Source organism: Melospiza georgiana, chromosome 8 (genome assembly GCF_028018845.1).
Source record: "Melospiza georgiana isolate bMelGeo1 chromosome 8, bMelGeo1.pri, whole genome shotgun sequence".
NCBI classification, from domain to species: Eukaryota; Metazoa; Chordata; class Aves; order Passeriformes; family Passerellidae; genus Melospiza; species Melospiza georgiana.
This window is the reverse complement of record NC_080437.1, coordinates 21945147-21959108: the sequence shown is the minus strand read 5'-3', so window position 1 is coordinate 21959108 and position 13962 is coordinate 21945147. Positions and strand designations below refer to the sequence as shown.

Genomic DNA, 13962 nt, shown 5'->3' with positions numbered 1-13962 from the left:
CTAAAAGTGTCAGTAGAACCTTGGCAGAAAATTGTACTTCAATGAGTCTACTTGATTTGACTTACTAAAATATGCAAGTTTGAAGAATACTGATTGCACTCTGGGCTATTCAGTAGCTAAAATAGATATGCCTGCCCTTGCATATGATCTTCAAATCAGCTACACATTTCTAATACAGGTTATAGATGGCTTTTTTTCAGAGTTAGGAAACAGGATGGTAGGACATACTTTTACAGACATGTTAAGGAATGGTGCCTACATATCCCTTAAGAAGCAGTCCCACCTTTAAGATATTGGGGACAATATGTTTCAGTTGCTACATTCCTTCATATTAATTAAACTGTCATGGACTAATCACCTAATATCAGTGCTGCTGAAGCAGGAAGGTCTCCTGTAGGCGTGCTTGCTTTTCTTAGGATTAGCAAGAAGATCAAGGAAGAAACACATGCAAGAGAACAGAGAGTGAACAAGCCTGTAATGCAGGCTCCAAGCAATATGAAGTTCTAGATGGAGGAAATAAAAAAAAACAACAATACAGTTTGGAAAACTAGGTAAGATTTGGGAAAAAACAGTAAAAGTAGTAATATTAAAAATGTACAAACAAAAAAATCCTTTCACTGCTAAAGGCTGGGATATGAATTTCTGGTTTTGACAATTCTAGTCATATTAAAATAATTAATGACATAAAATTACTAGTGGGCAGAGGGGAATTAAAGATACAAAAGTCAAGGGAAATAATAAGAAGAATTTAGGTATCAAAAATATGGCTACACTTAGCAGAAATTCCAAAGAGATACTATTGATCCAATTATGGTATAATCAGAAACACTTAAGGCTGAAAAACCCCACACTATTTCATCAGACACAAAAAAAAAATACTTGAAGTGATAAGTTTCAATTCCACTTCTTATGCTCAGACATGAAACTTTTCAGTAGCTCTTATTCTCTCTACACCAAGCTAGATGACAAGTCAAAACTCTTCATTATTAATCAGCTCAGTGAGTCATCATGAAGCAAAAAGACTGTATTTGCTATCATGGAAAGCCAATATGGTACACATAATGCAGAAGAGAAGCCACAGAATACAGAATGAGTTTTATGGAGGAAGCATATTATGCATGAAGACAGAAAATTAGAGCTGTGAATAAGAGTCGAGACATGAAGCTGTCAGGAAAAACTGATCTGTGCATAAAATGATTTTTTTTTTAATGTCAGAAACTGTATTACTAATGTGTCTAACTGTATTAGCAATGTATATCAATTTTTTAAAATTTAAAATACATTTTTAAAGTATCTAACTGTATTAGCAATGTATATCAATTTTTAAATTTTAAAATACATTTTTAAAGTATTTAAACAAATACAACTTAAATATTGTGTAGGACCACACAGTAAATAAATGTCAGTCCATTTCCAGTAATAATACTAGAAGCTGGATCTCATTTGGTCTCCTACAAACCTATAACCTTCAAAGCACCACAGATGAAAAAAATAAAAAAAAATTAGTGTTTCTTCAAATCCACTCTAAGCTGAGACAGACTGCATGTTAGTCAAGATACTTGCTGTTGCCTCTGTCAGCACTCCCTCAAAACAACTGCACGATGCAAAGAGAAATAGGGTTCATGTAAATGTGTGTACTGTCAGGCATGCCAGTGTGTTTCTGACTGCATCACAGGGAAACAGACAGTAAATTATCTACAGGCTGTGTAAAAGTTTCAGTTGTTCCCAAATGAATATGACACTCAACAGTCACAAATGCAGCCAAACTAGAGCATTCAGTTTTAAAGGAATTACCATTTGTCTTACCTCTGTCAAAGTTGTACTGCTGGGAAATGATTTCTCCCCAGTATTTAGCACATTCTGCAGACAGCTTCTTTGGTTTGTCTAGACGACGAATTGCTAAAGCTTGGATGTGTTTCTGGAAGGCCTCTTCTGTCATGTCTTCTATGCATTTCTCCATAGTCTTTAAGAATGCTTCAACTCTGCTCTCTAAATAGTGTGGTGGCTTTTCAGATTGGATAATAAATCGCAGTCCTTGGATGCCATTTGCCCGACGTGGGCCACTGAAGACAATGTAACCTTGGCAAAACAAGAACAGCCACAAATGAAAAGAAATCCTTTGTCACAGCATTGAATTTGCCAAATGCAGCATGCTCGGCAAGAAGGCAATTTTATGCTAACTTAATTCTGTATTATAAATAAAATAATGTAGGTTTTCAAAATGTGACACTGTATTTTTTTAGAACATCTTTATTTCGCTGAGGTTAATATCAATTTAGGGGAGGGGCAAGGAGGAGATGAGGCACACTAAGACAAAACAAAAGAAATTCTGTCATCAGGATTGGGTTACCAGAAATGAAGCTGTACTCTAGTGCTTCATCATTAGACTCAATATTAGAAACTTACTATTTTTTCATAACATCCAATCTGAATTCTCTTTGCTGTAATGTAAGATCACTACTTCCCACTTTACGAGTTAGATAAAGTATTTTTCCCTTCCTTTTTGTTGCATGATTTTCTAATATGAACAAGTAATCCTCTCTTCAGTCTTCCTCTACCCTTTTAATAGCAAGTCTATCACATAACAGTCTTTTAAAGGCTGTTTTATAGTTTTCTTATGGTTTCCTGATGCTCATGTCAAAGCTGGTGACAGTATTTCAAAGTTTTTATCTGAACAATTTAGGAGTATTACTGTGAGAGCATCTTGAATGTTTCCATTTATATATCCCAGCATTTTACACAGCAGCATGACACTGCTGATTTATGTCCTACTTCTGATCCACTGTACCCTGCAGAGTTTTCTACAAAATTGCTACCTAGCCAGTTGCTTCCTGGCTTGTATCTATGCCATTGGTTGTTCCTGCCAAACTGTTCCTAACAAATTGCATCTTGTCTTCATTCAAGTCATGTTTCCAAAATGTCAAACTAATTTTAAATTCTAACTCTACCTTCCCACACACTTGCAGCCTCTCCCAAATTATCTGAAAATTCAGTGAATACCCTCACTCTTCTATCATCCAGAATTTTGATAAATACAGCATGGAAGACTGGATCAGAGCAGAGGTCTGTAGAACACCATTTTCCAAATGAACTATTCTCTATTCTCCAGTCAGGACCTTCCAAACTCCTGTACCCAAATGTGTAGTTCTTCCATCTAGGTACTTCAGTAACAGTCTCTCAGTTACCTTCTATGAATTTAGAGCTAGCTTGAAAATTTATTCCATGTTTTCCTGGAATTTGAATTAAACTGACTGTTTTATAATTTCCCTGCTTTTTCTCTTCCCTTTTTTAAAAAGAAACATGTAGCATTTAGCTGTGTATCTCTTTCCAATACATTATCATCCACACATTTTCCACTATAAGACTTCTAATTCCAGGATTTCCTAATTTCATTCTTTGAAATAGAATGCAGAGCTCACCACACCTTGAACTTTTTAAAAATTTCTAATTTAATCTGACTAATCTGTTATTTTCCTGTTCAAAAGTAAGACATGAACTTTGATCCCCAGTATTTATTAAGTCAAAACTGAGTAAGCCATCCTGAATTTTCTGATGATTTGAACATTTTTATTTTAATGATTTGAACACTTTGATTTTTATCCATCATTGCCAACTTTTCTCCCCCACTTTCTCATACTGCTTAACCATTTATTGAAAGAATTCTCGTTACTACTTCTACTGTTTAGCAAACTTCTAACTCTTTAACTTCTTTTTCCCTAAGCTTTCTCAGAAATCTTACTAACAATTCCATGAAATTTACTGGATTTTGATGATATTTCTGTAGCCCCTCCTAAGTGTTGTGAGCTCTATTATTTGGCAATTATGAAGTGCTGGACTAAACTGGTTCTTCCTCAGTTCCCCCCCAACTTCAGCTGTTACTTTCAACTTCTATACAAAACCAGCCACCAGAACATTTCAAAATCCTGTTAAATAACCTGGGTCTATCCTATTTTCAGCAGGCATACACAGGTAGTTGAAACTGCTGTGATGAATATTGTATGGCTGGTTCTGCCAGTTGCTCACAAAAACCCTAATCTTGCCTGACATCCCTGGCAGTCATGACACTGAAATATTTGTCTGCTTCTCACCTTTGGAAAACCTGTACTCTTCCTCATGAGTATTACAATCATGTGAGCTGTCATGCAAAGTCTCTATCTCTCCTTCTTACTCTGTTTGGAATAACCTTGCCAGTTCTCAGTCTTACTGGTTCAGGTAACAATTATTTGTACTTATTGGTGAACAGCTATAGTCTTAAAAAGCCTGAAATGTATTTAGGTCTTCACCAATACAGTAGATTACCATTACCCACACAGCAGTATTTCTAATTTAGGCCTTACAATTTAACAGTTGGACTCAGTGATCTTAGATGTCTTTCCCAACCTAAATGATTCTGTGATTCTACGAATCTTGAAGTGCACCTACAAGTAGAGTCACAAGGAGGAAACATCAAACTACTATTGATTCTTTAAGAAGATCAAGAAATTTAGGGGACTGATCCAATCTCCTTTTGGCAAATTCTAACATGAAGTTTTCTGCACAGTGATCACACTTTTTTGAGTTGGAGCTGATTTCAGATATTTCAGACATCTTAAAAATCATGCCTGCTTGTTCTTATTTTAGACTCTGTGCACAGAATTTCTTTGAGTCATCAGCAGTTAAGACGATTTGCATTTAGCAAGTGCCCTTGAAATGGCATTCAGTAATCAGGGAGAGAGCACCTCCCCAGGTCCCTGTGGCACTGGTGTGCACACACAGCTGCTGAGAACTCACCCAACTGCTCCTGGGTGCGCAGCGTGTTGAAGCACGGCTCTGAGATAATCTGGCAGAAGAGCTCCAAAAACATATTCTCAGAAGTGCTCTGCATGTCTGTCTGGTAATAGATTTCAATGCCACAGTTGTTATGAACTTCATTTCTCTGTTGATATACAAACCAACCTCCTAAAAGACAAAGTTAAAACATGGAAGTTCATGCAAGTGTACATTCTTACACTTGTTGACAATTAAAAACATAATGGGCTAAGGTTTGTAGAACAGACTTATAATAAGTGGTTTAGGACTGTTAAAGCAGAATTTCCACTAAAAGCATACTTTTCATAAGACAAGAAAAGAATGCATCATTTTACCATCAAAATGTTACAGCTTGGAAATATTAGCAAGTAAATTGAAACCGGCTGCTTCTCTTCAAACAAGTATTTTTGGAACTGCAGTGAAATTCTGCATAGGCTCTACTGTGTAAACAGTTTCTAAAGATAATCTGACAGAAATTATTATGAACATTAAAAATAATTCAGCATTTAATACCAACAACTTCTTTTGTATATGGTAGTTCCCACAGATAATCAGCTAGGGGTAATTTATCTTATCTGTACAGCTACATATGTCACCACTCTCAGCAATACCTTGAACCTCCTTTTTATAAAAAACACTTTTTCACTATGGAAGTAAAAACATACAAGACCAAAAGACTTTGTGTAAGGAAAAAAAATTATTTGTGTAAGAGCTTTTTGTTTTTGCAAAGAGTCATTACATGCAATTCTTTGACACTCAACTGACACTCAGAAATGCTCAAAGAATGGTGTTTACTCAAATGTATTTACTCTGTGTAGCAGAGACTCGGACAGGGCTCTTATTTCCATAAATTATAACAAGTGACTTGGAATTGAAGTGCAGAATTGTATGATCATAGAAGGGCTGTGGGTTGGCAGCCACCAAAAGATCATCCACGTCATCCCAAGGAGTCCAATTTACATACACAAATTAAAAATGAAATCCAAGTAATTGTCAAATGTGCTAGAAAGGTCATGTATTAGTACATAAATTTATCAGGAAAGCCACACCCTAACTATATTTCTGAATTTTAAGTTTAGAATACTTGAAGAAAGTTCAACTTCAAAACACACTCCTAGCAACACAGTAATATGCATTTTAAAATGTGAGCAAGGAGAATCTCAATTTAATGTGCCTTAAAGATCATAAATCAATCATTTAACTTACTGTCAGGAAGCTGCACTTCTCTGTACCTCACTAGTTGACTGGGAAGGAGTGGCTTTGTATGAGCATGCTCAATGAGAGTGTCCTCAACCATCTGCATAATTCCTAATGCAGCCTGGAAAAGAAAACATAAAAGGGTTTTTAATGATCATTAGTTATTCTGTATTTAACAGCAGCATAAGACTTTCCAAATACTGATGGTGCTGTGAGAGAAAAGAAAAAATCAGAAATATAAAGCAGGGATATTGTAATCCAATACAAATACAGTAGAAGTTAAGTAGATGAGAGGAAGAGTGAATACGGAGGGCAAGATTTTTTTTGTGTCTTCTTCATGTTTAAATTGTCTACACATTTAACTACTCCCAATTCTCCCCAGTGCTTCTGAAATTAAAGATCAATGGGTTTTTTTCCCTTTCCCTCCACTACTTGATGTGCTCATCTTTCAAAGTGAAAAGGAAATATCTCTCAAATGAATGTCTGAGAGCAAATGGCATTTCAGTAGATGAAAATTTTAAGAAAACAAATGGTTAAGGTAAAGGATGCATTTCATTGATGTGTTGGTGGTGTTAAGACTCATTGCACAAATACTTTATTTTATTTGATGGATTACAGTAAGAATTAGAAAAATATCTATAAGGAGTGAAAAAAATCCAAAGTCATTACTTTCATTCAAGGATTTAACCTCAATAGCTCCATCTCTTAAGGGTTATGTGTTCTTGTAGCCTGCACACAGGAAATTACAGGAACCTGCTCAAGTAGTTTTGGCTGAAAGCTAAAATGTCTCATTCTGCATTGCCATAAACTCACAACACAAGTGATTTTATAAAAAGCATGCAAAAGGTTTGAAAACTTAAACATACACCCTACCAACACCTCCAAAACCCCCATGCAGTATCAAAGAAAAAAGATAGAGGTCTAAAAATAACAGTTTAAAAAGTTAGAGAAAAAGACTATTTATTCTTTCAGTCAAGTCATCATATTAAAACACTGACAATAAGACTGCTCAGACAGATGTTCTGAACAGGATTAGTTTACTTTGGATCCACTTACAGCAAATATATAAAAGAAATTGTCAAAAAAGCCCAAGCATCAGAATGAATATAAAAAAAATAGGAATTTCAAGCAGCTATATAAATCTAATTTTTCAAGTCCAGATTTACTGAAAAATTTTTTCATGATTGAAAGGTATCACATGACAATGTAAATTTGGATTTATTTTAGTTGGAAAAATTTCTTAGGTCCAGGTTAAAATTGCTGAGTTTTATCAGTGATTATCACATCATGGGTACTGAAGGACAGATAACTTTTTCTACTTTCTATTGAGGGAGGTCTGCAGATAATTTCTAAACATTACACAGCTATGGGTACACCAGGATATCTTTCCCAGTTCTTTAGCAGTAGGACTTTCAATAGCCACCCATTATGTCAAGTAAAGAATACACTTCTCTGACATAACTGCATCATCATGGAAATCTAAAAAATTCTGGGCACTCAGTTCTATTTCCAAAAGCAACTGACTTTTGTATACAAACATGTAAGGGATAAGGAAGGAAAAAGAGTCTATTTTTAAATTTCTCTGCAAGAAGAACACTCTATAAAATTTTTTAACAAATACTTAAGAGATATTCTTGACAAAGAAAAGTTTGTCTCTCCAAGCTATTAGCTCCTTCCTATCTTGTTTTTTCCCACTTTACAAATTAACTTTCTCCTCCATACACTCAGCAGTCACAAGCATTGTCTGTAACAGCCCTTGCTAGTAAACTATCCCAGAGCTGTTCTAACACAAAATATTCTAAACAAGCCTTATGAAAAAAGAACACAAAAACATACAAAATAGTATTAGAATTTGTATTGGTACATATATTAAAGTATTTCTTATGAATTCATATGCAAATACAAAGTGTTACTATTTTAAAGGAAGACAAAACAAATGTTTTCTGAGTTTCACTCCCCTGAAAGCTGACACTTGGCTTTTTCATGGTCCACCATTCCTGTTTAGCTATGTGCAAACTACTTAACTGGAAGGATGCTGGATTCTTAAATCTTTGCTAGTTATTCTGAAGGTTTTCAGTAGAAAAAAGCAAGATTTGCAGCACATCACTCCTTCTGCAGCTTGATCACAGTAACATGCAACACAGACTTTCAAATAAAATAGACTTTCAAATCCTAAGTTGCTTTTATTAAATTTCCAAGAGCAATATAGAGGCAGCACTTAGCCTACTAAAGCTAAAGTGGAAAAAATTACACTCTCATACTCCTATAAAGATAAAAAAGTACAAAGTGAAATTATGAAATCACATTTGGCATAACTGCTTCAAGAGCTGCAAAGATTAAACCAGTGCCTCATTTTTATGCTGCTTTTAAATAAAAATTGTTTTATTAAGAAAGTATCAAACCAACCTGTTTTGTTATATTGCCATGGAGAAGAGCTTCAATGTGTAACCGTGACAACAGCTGTGCTATGAAGGCCTTGAGACGGGGAAGGGTGACATCTACAATACATATTTAGACAGTTAAATCACTCAAATGCATTTTTAAATTATGAAGGACCTAGGCCTAAATCATCATTAGATACAGTGCATTCTCAGAGGAGGAGAATTCTGTCATTAGGAAGAAGAGAAATCTCTCCTTAAAAATGCAGCACTGGAATGCTTCCAGGTCTAAATAGCAGCACTCACCATATAGTTTATTTCACTTAGAATTCACATGCTGTCTTGACCCAGATTCAGGGGGAAAAAAAAAAAAGTTAAAAAAAGCTGCCTTTCTAATCATGCTGAACAAACACTCATTCTCCAGAGAACACACTTGCAATCATTCAGGTGGTGCTCCAAGGAAAAGCCTTAGTTATTTACTAAACAAGCAGCATGTAGTTTATAATGCTCAAGAAAGACTCTCTGCATTTACCATTCAGACTAAGAAAAAGAACTTCAACTCAAATATAGTGTTTTGCTATTAACTTTGGAACAAAGGGTACACAAGAAAAATATTCTGGCAATATATCCTAGAGGACACATGCACAACACATACACACACATTCTATCCAGCCTGTCCTTGCAAAGCAGTTTTCATACATAGTGCAAAATACAGTTTACCCTATAGAATCAATGGAGTAAGAGGAATGATGGTTGGATGGGGTATTCATGGATATGTGTTCTGAATCAAACCCCACAAATACTTAAGTCAGGTATTCTTGAAAAGAATGTTGGTGTATTCCAAGAAGATATTACAAGACATTTTGCAAACTGTCCCAGGAACAGCCTTTTAATACAACACAGTAAAATACAGGTAGGGAAAAGTTCTTCAGTTCTACAAACACAGAGTTACCCCAGAATGGTGTGGGTTGAAAGGGACCTTAAAGATCATCTAGTTCTGACACCCCTGCCATGGGCAGGGACACCATCCACTAGGCTCATTGCTCAGAACCCCATTCCATCTGGACTTGAAAAATCACTTAAATCTCATAATTAAAAATTTCTTCTTCCTTCAAATATACTGGGGCACCTACTTTGTGTTAAGAGCCACAATGTTTTATTATTTATATATAGTTTTATTATTGTTGCCATCATCTACAGAAACTGCATATTTTTTCTTTATTAGCTACAGGTCTTTATTATCTACAGAAACATAAGCTAGGATTCCCCAACCACGGAAAAAACAAAATAGTTTGCACACTGGGAAGTACAACGCAGATACACTCCAGTGTGCCTGTAAGATGTCAACTAGAGACAAATTATTTCACCAATGTTGATTAAGTACTGGATTCACCATATCCAGGTCCATGTACCCCCAAAGTTAGTAAAGTTTTGCCTGAACTTGTATCTGCAAGTTTTGCCATTTGAGACCTTTTCCATGAACTACTCTTACTCTCTTGAAACTGGAGAGCAAGAGCAGCACAGCCAGCATCAGCTCAGGCCTGGCACTGCAGGGGCTTCCCTTCAAAAGTGAGCAGAGTTCAAAACAGGTACCCTCAATAGTTAGGTAACATAAGGAAAAAAACAATAAAGTGGCAGAACATTACCATCTAGAGCTTCTTTTAATTCATCTTTGGTCCAAGCAACTTCAGTCATCAGGAGTCGGAGATAATACATTGCATGCTGGTGAGGTTGTTCAGCCCTGAAGTTGTTAAGTGATCTCATGTACTAAACCAAAAAAATCAGGTGCAAGTTAGAAATTCAGAAATAGACTTCTAAACATATTAACACTGTACTCTCAACATCAAAAATATACAGTTCAGGTATTGAGAACATTTCCTTGCTTGTTAGAACTCTAAAAAATTGTGTTATATCACCTTAGTAATAATGCAGTCTTCTGAGCCTTTGGATTAGGCAGAAACCATTAAGATGGTTGAAATGTGTATGAAATCAAACTTGCCCATAAAATTAATGCCTAGAAATTAAATTATTGCAGTAAACAGGAGTTTAGATCAAATTTCCTGGGTATTTGTTCTACCCAGGAAATTCACCTTCTATGATGACTGACCAGGGGTGAGGGAATACTGCTAATAGAAAATGTATTTTTCTCTCTGTCACCTACTTTGGCTGACTTGTTTAGACAAAATCTGGAGCATCTGGAAAATTCTCTGCGTGTTTTGTATGGATAAAGGACGTATGAGAGAAGAACCAGGGAGCTTCTGCAAAAAAACTCCTTTCTAGTCCAGCTGTGCTTTTACAAAATAAGCAAAACCTTTTTCCTCTACCAGAGAAACTGGAAAGTGCAAACTAATAGTTTTGGCAAGCTGTAAGCATTTCCTATGTAGGAAAAAAGTAACTCATTTCAGGGCATGAGTGACCATGCCTCAGGTTGCTGAGGATGTATCCTTCTGTCTGCTCCAAACAGAAGCCCAAAGTTGGGATCTCCCTCATCTGTCTGGCAGAGACATGGCAAGTCTCCCCAGCTGGTGTAACTGCTAGAAATCAGCACGTACTAAACCAGGTGGCTACCTTTGCACCAAAGGATCAAGGCCCAGGAGCCAAGACAAATCCAGGAAAAAGAAACGTTACTAACTTTTTCAACACTTCCTTTCCCCTTTCATGTATTTCCCACTTCTTTTATGCCTAATTCCTACTGCAGCCTTTCCAAATTGCAAAAAGGATTTAAAGTTAAGACTTTCCCCTCCATCCCCCTACTTTGATTTCTACTCCTACCAAAGCAAGCTGTGCTTCCTTGATACATCATAAGAAAGACTGACTAAAAAAAGATTCCAGGACCAGTTATTTTTAACCGAAGAATGTTACATACACAACTCTGAGAAACTCACAGCCACAAAAAAGGAAAAAACCATCTGAAGTCCCACTAACGCAGCATTTCACCCTCTATTTCCACAGACTGTCAGCCCTCAGATCTCCCACCAGGTCAATGCATTCAGTTGTCAATTACTCCAAAATGGGAATTTCTCATGCAGCTTACCGCTTCCTTGATAATTTCAAATCTCTTTTCATCGATCTCAAAAGTAGCCATCTTCTCAATGATCTTCTTGAGCAAGATGTGTTGCTTGTCGTTATAACCTTTCACAGAGAGCTATGGAAAAAGTGCATAAGTTGCTTTAAATGTGGAAAATAAAAGAATAAACCCATTACCAAGTCTTGTACAACGCCATGAGCAATGTGCTTTTCAATACTTACGCTAAATTCACCATTACAGAACATTTAATCATTCTTCAGTTAAATCCTTTTACCCATCAAAAGGTAACTCACTGACAAATACATTATTGCATATTTGCACAGGAGTTCTAAATGTACAGAATTCATGGAATTTCATGTTGGTGTAAGTAAACTGTACTCAGAATACAGATATTTAATGATTATAGTCTTGGAGTACTGAAATGGTTTTAATCTAGGTTTCCTCACTTTAGTAGTGAGGTCTGAATTCAAAACTTTCTAAAATTTACTTCTCTGATTTACTTTAATCCTTGATTCATAGCTATGTTCTTGATCAAAGAATATTTAAGGGGAAGTAAGCAATACTACACAAAAGGGGAGCTATAAACAGCAGCACACCTTATAACCAGGATGCTGTTGAGCTAAAACATCAAGGTAGTCATCCTAGAATTGTGATGACACATTGATCTGATCATATATATTTTTGAAAGCATAAATGAAATAGACTTACTCATTTAAAAAATAACATAAAACTTTAAAATGACTGTATGATTTCATCAAGCTATAGAAAATTTCTCTGGCAAAAAGGCATTAAAAGGTCTTTTTTTGCAGGGAAAAACTTCAAAATTTGGTATCTCAAACCAGGAATTTGATTTGATTTGTGCAGTTTAATTAGAAGTAAAACTAAACTTTAGAGCATAAACCAACATATAGAATTCCTGCTTTTCAGTAGGAAGAATATATTGTTCTGTAGTTGCTGAAACATAGCTAACAATGGATCTGAAGACAAAGTTATCATAAATAAATTTATGACAAAGGTTGGTATGCTAAATTAGCATAGGAACCCAAAGAGTTCAACAATCACCATGGGTGACTTCTCAGAGTAGCATCTGCCCTTGCTCAAAGCATCAATATACTCATTAATAAGTTACACTTACTAATTATAAAACTTCTTACCATATGGAAAATAATATTAAGTTCTCAAATAATTAAGTTAAGTTAATAAGTTAAGTTCTCAAATAATATTTAAAATAACTGCGACTTAAAATTAAGAAAATTACGACCTTTTTTTTTAAGGAATTAACCCGGATCATACAAACATCAGCAAGCTTTGAAACTGAGGTTAACCTCATGTTTGCAGTAAGTCAGGTGAATGCAAGCAGGAAATTATATTTGTGTTTGATTTTAAAAAATGCAGCACTCTCTCATGTAGAAAATGTAAAGACAATACAGAGTACATTCTTCTGCTAAAATGCTTTGGAAAGTAACACTTCTACAGGAAATTTCAAAACACATTCTGGCACATAAGGGTGGTTAACAAAAGCTTTTAACCAAACTTCAAGAGAGACTACTAAAATCTCCTATCATAAATCTCATAAGAGAAGCTGAATAAGAAGTAAGAATTTATCATAATACCAGTATTTATCAAGTATTGTCAATGCTTTATAGCAGATTTTAAAATGTGATAAAAACAAAAGAAAAAGGCATAAATATCCAGCATTGCATTCTAATGAACACATGCACAATCCATCTCCACAGCTCACTACAGTAGAATTAGATAATTATAACAAAATCTGCAAAGCTGAGGATTCATTCAACAGAAAAGTTAATATTTTTATACAGAAAAACCAGCAATACTGCTTTCCAGATTATCATGCAACAAGTAAAAATGTGAACTAGAATGCAACAATTGCACTACACACGTTCACAAGACACTGCAATCTTAAACAGGTCACTCAGTACTGATTAAAATACAGTCTTGCATTGCCTTCAATTCATGAGATATATGCAAGGAAAAAAAATCATTAACCATCTCATTTAGAAATGCAGAAGTCCAATGTTTTCTCCAAGCTCAACAACTCCCAAGCTGTTTCATTTCCTCCTGCGATCTTTTCTTACTTACAAGTATTGCATTCATTCCTGATGCAATGCCATAGACCAAACCTGAGAGGCGTGCTGCATATGTATACTCTTTTAAATCATCCTTCAATAACCTGATAAACAGGTATGTCATGTTGCAATGGAGAGGATCAGCATAAATGTAGCGACTAACAAAAAGAAAAACAAAAGAAATGCTTTGATACCTCAGGCAGTGACAAGGTAATGGATGAAGAAACATGACTGAAGAGTATGTATATGCAGCCTCATGATCAGTAGTTCTTGAACAGGAAAGCAGAAGTATACTATTTATTTAATAGCACGAAAAGGGGGTCTTTTACCCCATCAGTCAGAAAGTTTTTAGTAGATATCTGACCAACAAATATGTAAGCTTGGTTTAGGGTTGTGGGTTTTTTTTAATGGAAGAAGAAATCTTAGAATCTAATTAATTTCACAAATGATATAGAAATAAAGAAGAAAATTTGCTTAATGTGAA

At 35.3% G+C, this 13962-nt stretch overlaps 1 protein-coding gene across 4 annotated transcripts in view; it reads right to left on the bottom strand.

The window, feature by feature from the left end:
* Window positions 1-13962, bottom strand: part of IDE (insulin degrading enzyme) — a 53184-nt gene that overhangs the window by 7208 nt on the left and 32014 nt on the right. For 3 of the 4 annotated variants that reach the window (XM_058028684.1, XM_058028681.1, XM_058028685.1), the window contains exons 16-21: window positions 11398-11508; window positions 10010-10130; window positions 8392-8483; window positions 5995-6106; window positions 4771-4938; window positions 1807-2079 (exon numbers count right to left, since the gene is read on the bottom strand). In XM_058028684.1, coding sequence (XP_057884667.1) covers window positions 1807-2079; window positions 4771-4938; window positions 5995-6106; window positions 8392-8483; window positions 10010-10130; window positions 11398-11508 — 877 coding nt within the window. Of the gene's footprint in view, window positions 1-1806; window positions 2080-4770; window positions 4939-5994; window positions 6107-8391; window positions 8484-10009; window positions 10131-11397; window positions 11509-13491; window positions 13637-13962 lie in introns of all 4 variants that reach the window. The other variant, XM_058028682.1, reaches the window with a different exon arrangement.